This window comes from Ananas comosus, unplaced genomic scaffold (assembly GCF_001540865.1).
Source record: "Ananas comosus cultivar F153 unplaced genomic scaffold, ASM154086v1, whole genome shotgun sequence".
NCBI classification, from domain to species: Eukaryota; Viridiplantae; Streptophyta; class Magnoliopsida; order Poales; family Bromeliaceae; genus Ananas; species Ananas comosus.
In genome coordinates this window covers 33,315-40,122 of record NW_017890584.1, presented here as the reverse complement: position 1 = coordinate 40,122, position 6,808 = coordinate 33,315, and the positions used below count along the sequence as shown (strand labels likewise).

The 6,808-nt window shown below is 44.3% G+C and overlaps 1 protein-coding gene across 1 annotated transcript; it reads left to right on the top strand.

The window, feature by feature from the left end:
- The first annotated feature begins 557 nt into the window (after positions 1-557).
- On the top strand, positions 558-2,037 carry LOC109703910 (serine/threonine-protein phosphatase 7 long form homolog). The gene is made up of 4 exons (XM_020224647.1): positions 558-1,195; positions 1,281-1,366; positions 1,451-1,547; positions 1,621-2,037. Exons 1-4 carry the CDS (start codon positions 761-763, stop codon positions 2,020-2,022), a joined length of 1,020 nt encoding a protein of 339 aa, XP_020080236.1. The 5' UTR covers positions 558-760; the 3' UTR covers positions 2,023-2,037.
- Positions 2,038-6,808: the final 4,771 nt, after the last annotated feature.

Here is a 6,808-nt window from a genome sequence, read left to right as displayed (position 1 = left end):
TACCATTGGTATACTATAGAGTGTTATTGCCAGACATACGCACTGCTTTTCCATCCAGTTCCAGACAGACGCTATTGGCCATGACCCCAGGGCCCACCAATTGTACCGCCTCCGGTGAGAAGGAAGAAAGGTCGACCACGATCAACACGTATTCATAATATAATGGACGAAACAAGTGGGCGACGAACAAAATGTAGCATTTGTAAGCAGGGAGGTCATTATAGAAACACCTGTCCACAGAATACAGAGATAGCACAACAAGGACGTCGACGTAGGACTTGATACCTAACTTAATAGTATTTATAAAACTTTCAATCTTTCAATATTTAATGCGCTTTTTGATAATATGTTACTAATTACAAATTATTTAAAATTGCAGATGGCAGATTTAGAGGAGGTGGGACCAGTTGATGAGTCCGTCTTGACAGAGCAGCATCTCCATAGGTCTTCATTTATCACGTCTGAGGTGAGAGCCAAAATTATTGTTTTAAATGTTTTCTTTAGTATTGGTTTGAATAAAAATGTTGTTCTAACTAATTTTTTGTCACTGTAGGGATATCGCGGGGTGCAGTTCATAGAGCATGGCCGCAAATTAAACCAGTGGGAGCTTGATCATCCAGCAGTGCTAGATTTGCTACGACAGTCTGGATTTTATTATATTTCTCGACTTAGGCGTCTACAGCTGGATTAGGCATTATTAGGAGCTTTGATCGAGCGATGGAGACGGGAGACCCAGACATTTCACTTCCTCCACGGTGAGATGACGATTACACTTCAGGATGTGGCGGTTATTTCTGGTCTTCGTGTCGATGGAGAGCCGGTCACTGGGACTACAGTGTATCCGTGGCCAGATATTTGTCAGGCGCTTTTAGGGGTTATGCCGGATGACATCCGAGCTGGGCAGATTAGATTAGATTGGATATACCAGCAGTTTCATCATCTACATTTGGATGCTCCGGCTGGATTAGTTGCAGCCACTGCACGTGCATATATATTATATCAGATTGGCTGTAGTCTATTTCCAAACCCCACCGGATATAGGGTTCATCTTAAGTGGCTGCCACTTATAGCGGATTTTGATGCATGCGGCGCTTTAGCCTGGGGTGCAGCAGCACTGGCCTATCTATATCGAGCTTTGGGATCGGCTGCATTAAAAGGAAAGGTCGAATGCTGTTGCTTCGCGACATTAGTACAGGTATTGTGAGTAATATATAATAATTGTTATATAAAGCTTCTCCTATTTAAGTTCAACAATTTAATTTATTGTCATTTATTTATAGATTTGGGCGTGGGACCATCTACATGTCGGCCGACCTACTAGCGTTGGAGCTGTTGCCGACATGGCTGATTGCCCTATGGGTTGCCGGTATGACATATAAATTTGATACCGAATATATTTCTATACATATATATACATTTGCAACTAACAAATATACTTTTCAAATATTAGGTGGACGAACGCCGGTGGGTTACGTTTTGCAGCAAACGTTAGAACAACAGATATTGAGTTCTACAGAGATGAGTTAGATCAACAGAGAGAGACTCCGGTGCATATTAATGCAACCATTTTTTGATTATTTCAACTGATATTTCAGCTGACTATTATTGGCTTTTTCACAGATGACATGGCGGCCGTACACAGATGCTATTATAGATGCGCTACCGGCATTCTGTGTACAGGGCAGTGAGGTATGGCGATCTCGGACGATACTGATTTGTTTTCATATCGTTGAGCTTCACGTGCCCGATCGAGTCCTACGGCAGTTTGGTCTCCCCCACCATATACCCATTCCGGTGGAGACCATCCGGCGCTACACTTCTCAGGGGCGGCCAGATGAGGATTGGGCCTACTTTCATGCTGCACACATCGAGAGATGGGGAGATAGATTACAGGCCATTATTGACCAGCATCCAATTGTCGGTGATGACCCGGTACAGGCGACCTCGATTAATATGGAGTGGTACTGGCAGATCACGAGACGATGGATTTCTCGTCCAGTACTGCGTCCACCATTGACTTAACAGCCTCGTGGCCAGACCAAGAGAGCTTTGGTACGATCACTCAGCCCATTTATTATTTTTTTAATCTTTTGTATAATATAGATTGCCAAAGGTGAGTTATTATCTATAATGCAGGTGGATGCTATTCGACAAACACAGTATAACATCAGAAGTCTAGTTCATGATCGACCTTCTTACAATGCGGTGATGGAGGCATTGACGGGCATGGATATTGATCTTGATAGTGTACTGGAGTACATTCCTACTATACATGTCGCCACTGATATCAGAGGTCGAGATTTTGGACATGCATCGACATCGGGTCATTACCACCGTTAGACACCGACATCTGCTGGACTTGCTGATATGCCCGCCGCCCCTGAGAGATTTCCTTTAAGGCCATTGGACTTGGACTTGCTTTTGCCGCCGCCAGTCTCTAGAGAGCACTTTACATACGTCTATTCTCGACGTCATGCCGCATCTTCATCACAGGCCCGCCCAACATCTAGACCAGCCACTATCGAGGAGACTCAGGCGATACCGGAGCATCGCGAGGGCATTATGATTGCGGATCTCGATGAGATGGCCGATATCGAGGCAATTGATGACGTACCTATTGCTGATCTCGTTGTAGAGGGTGGCCGTAGACGTGGATGTGGCCGTGCACGAGGACGTGGCCGAGGACGTCGAGGGAGAGGACGATCGAGAGGCTGATTGTATATCTTTGATTTACATAACTTAGGCTTTGTATAATATTATATAATACTTAATTTAGTGCATATTTGTATATTTCTCGGGATTTTTTTTTGATATTTTTATTATGTTGATTGTATCTTGTTATTCCACTCGATCTGTTGTGTTTCTTGTTGGAATATTTGTTATCGTGAAAAAACTTGCGTTAAACTTGTTGAAATTTTTTTAAAAATCAAGCTTAAATCAGCACCTGGTGCTGTTTGCACTAAAGGCGGTGAATGGTTCACCGCCTTTAGTGCAAATCCACGAACCCGGGAAAAAAAATGGCTAAGTCCTGGACTGCGTGGTGTTTGCACTAAAGACGGTGAATCACTTACCATCTTTAGATAAGACGGTGAACGATTCACCGTCTTATCTATGCCACAAACCCGGGCTGTTGGGCGGGGGATTTGCTGAGAAGGCGGTGAATGGTTTACGCCTAGATAAGGCGGTAAACGATTCACCGCCTTTGTTAAGGCGGTAAACGAGTCACCGTCTTCTCGAGGCACCTTAAGCTACGCGGGGAATTGCTGAGAAGACGGTGATACGCGGGGAATTGCTGAGAAGGCGGTGAATGGTCCACGCCTAGATAAGGCGGTAAACAATTCACCGCCTTTGTTAAGGCGGTAAACGAGTCATCGTCTTCTCAGGCACCTTAAGCTATGCGGGGAATTGCTGAGAAGGCGGTGATACGCGGGGAATTGCTAAGAAGGCGGTGAATAGTCCACGCCTAGAGAAGACGGTGAACCATTCACCGCCTTCAAGATGCATCCCAAAGACGGTGAATGAATCACCGTCTTTGCGAGAAACGCTGACCTGGCGGCTGAGGTGGCGAGAGGAGGGTTAGTTTTACAAATAAAAGTTTCACAGGGTTATTTTGGCAATTACGAAATTTCACAGGGTTATTTTCGAAAAAAGCGGTCCGCCGGGCCGGGACCGCCGCGCGGGCGCCGTCTGAGAGGGTGTGCGTGGCAACGTGTGCTGACGCCCGAGGAGACGCGGCGCGTGTGTGTGGTGGCGACCGGGTGCCGAGCCCCGGGAGCCGTTGTGGATAAATTTTGTTAAGGCCTGTAATTAATATACTTTGCTGTGTCGATCTAAAACGTCAGATTGGATGGGCCTTAACAGCTCTACACCCGAAGGTCTAGAAGGCTACCAGACCGTCAATCAAAGAGTAGGGACATAGAATGGCTAATGAGATGACTGGTAAATAATCAACCCAAAAGTGTCGTTATGCAAATACGTCGAGCAAACAAGACAGAACGATACATATCTAAAGCCGTGCATTTGCTAGTATGAATAGAGCTACTGTGAAACACTACACACAAGTATCTCTCAGCTACGAAATAGGTACACATAGGTCTAAGATACAAAAGGGTATGTACAAAGGATGACAAGTGAAATACACCTGATAGTAGTAGTAGTAATAATCCGAAGTGTCCCCTGCCTCGGATCGCTCTGCCACATACATGGAAGTTGGCCGATGAATCAAGGAGTGAGGCTTCGTGCTCTTTGAGTGGTGCCAGACTCCGCGGCATTCCATGCCAGTTAGTCGCAGGAGTGCGTTTGGTCGACTGTATAGTGGCCTGAAGTTGTAATTCAAGCATGGGCTTTGCCAAACCACAGCACTGAGAGAGCAAAATCAAAATCTGCAGGAAATAATAATGAATCTCATAGAAACCTAATTAAAGGGATTGATTGATCAAAGGAACTGATTATGGAGAAATCTGATTACATGATTCTAGCATCAATCATTGTAGAAGCTACTATAATTGTACATTTCTTCTACTGAAACTTGTATCTTTGTACTTATATATGTGAGAATCAAATGCTGTAATGTGTAGAGAATTTTCTCTCTAATTCCACTTTTATTATTTTGCTTCTTTATGATATCAGAGCAGAACCTCTATATCTGAGACTAAAACGATTTCTCAAGCATGGCGAAGAACAAGTTCGAGTTGGCGATTCAGTGCTTTCATCAGATGACCAGTATGGTATCAATTAAACTCTCTGTTGGGAATCCGGTACTAGCCCCGGTACCGGATCTTGTGAATCCGCAACCTGCTTCGATACCAACTACTGTGGATCTGGCACCGATTGTTGGGATTCCGCAACGGAAGCGTCAAATTAGGTTTTTACTATAAACCCGTCTCCTCAGTAAAAACTGATACAATAACAAAAGAGAGAAAAATCAAAACAGAAAATATGCGGGTAAAATAAGATTCATTAATGTAACACACTGGACCTTTGCAAATTGCGAGGTTCGAGTGTTTGATCTGTGTTCTGAGTGTTTTCAGATTTTCTGGTGGGTCGTTGACAGTGTTCCGACCTATGGCTCGTATTCCGAGAATTGTAATATTTTATGTAGCGCTAAGGTCACCAAAGAGATGGACTTAGGCTACCCTCGGATTGCACTCTGCACACTGTGTAACCGATGACAGGTCGATGGTTGTACCGGTACAGACTTTGTACCGGTACACGTTGATGGTTGTTCCGGTACACATGTGACGAATTTCAAACCCGAGGCTCGGGTTTGCCATTTTCGTGGGATTTGTACTGGTACACTTGCTCGCGTACCGGTACATTTTGGCAGAATCTGAACTGGTCGAACTGCAGGGGTGTTTTTGCGATTGTTGCTATTCTATATAGCACCCCACGCCCCTAGGGCCTTCCCTGAGCTTGGCACCAGCAGGGAAAGAGGTAAGGGAGCCCTCTTCACCATCCCATTTGGATTTGACCCCCTTTTAGCTTGGATTTTGGTGGATTTACTTTTCTTTTTGCCTTTTGGAGCAATTTCCACCTTGGTAGAGGCTTGGAGTTGGACTTGGAGCTTGTTTGAGGGAAGATCTTGGGAGCTTGTGGACTTTGGGCTTGGATTGAAGCTTTCAAGAGGTTGGTAACAAGTTTCTTTCTTTTAGATCCTTGTTTTGATAGTTTCTTTGAGATGAACCCTAGAATGGGAACCTAGGGTTGATTTTGGGCTTTTTGGATTTAGAGCTTTTGGGGCTCAATCTCTTAGATTAGAACCCTCCTTTAGGTTAGATTGGAAAGGTTCTAGCTCTCCTTTGGAGCTTGAGAAGGGATTTCCACACTAGAGGTGAGTTTTGCCTTTTTCTTGAGACGGTTAAAGATTGAGCTTAGTGTTGTTCGTAAGGTTCGTTTAACTCTTTTAGTATTACCTCTAGGGTGCTAGGAGAGTGGCGGTAACCTTCGTCGGCTCGATCGAAGAGCGGTGTTGAAGCTCGGTGGGTTTGACTTCATGAAACCGGGGCAAAATGCCCCCTATGGGTGTTATACTCGTCGTAACGTTAAAATTCATGCATATTTATGTTAGATAGAATTTCTATGAATTTTAGAATACTTAAAATGCATGCCTTATGTATTATAAAAATTTCATTCTATATAGTAGAGCATTCTGGGGGTTGCATGCATGTGAGAAGTATTCATGTTAGCAATTGGGAAACTTGTCTTCTATGTTCAAAATGACTTAAATTATGTATTCATGAACACCAAAAATCATGCTTGGACTTGTTGGACCAATATGCCATAAAGGGGCACTTGAACTAGCAAACTATGAAACTGCAACATAGGGACATAGTGATAGGCCATTGGACATCGACTATATTCCATGTTTTAGACATGATGACATAGTGATAGGCCATCGACATAGTTGCTATATTCCATGTTTTAGACATGATGACTTGAGACTTGAGACAGACATATATGCTTACTTGCCTTTGTGCTCATTCGCACATGCTTATGAGGGTCGCTCCCTATAAGCCGGCACTCCGGAGATAGCCATCTGTAACACACTGGACCTTTGCAAATTGCGAGGTTCGAGTGTTTGATTTGTGTGTCGAGCTTTTCCAGACTTTCTGGTGGGTCGTTGACAGTGTTCCGACCTATGGTTCGAGTCCCGAGAATTGTGTTTTTAAGCTTGGTACCAAAATCCAAAAATTGGATTCATTGGACAGCTCTCGGGTTAGCCTGCAGCAGAGCTTGTACCGGAACAAGGTTGGTCTTGTACCGGTACAAGGATTGATGGTTGTACCGGTACAGCCATCGGGCTTGTACC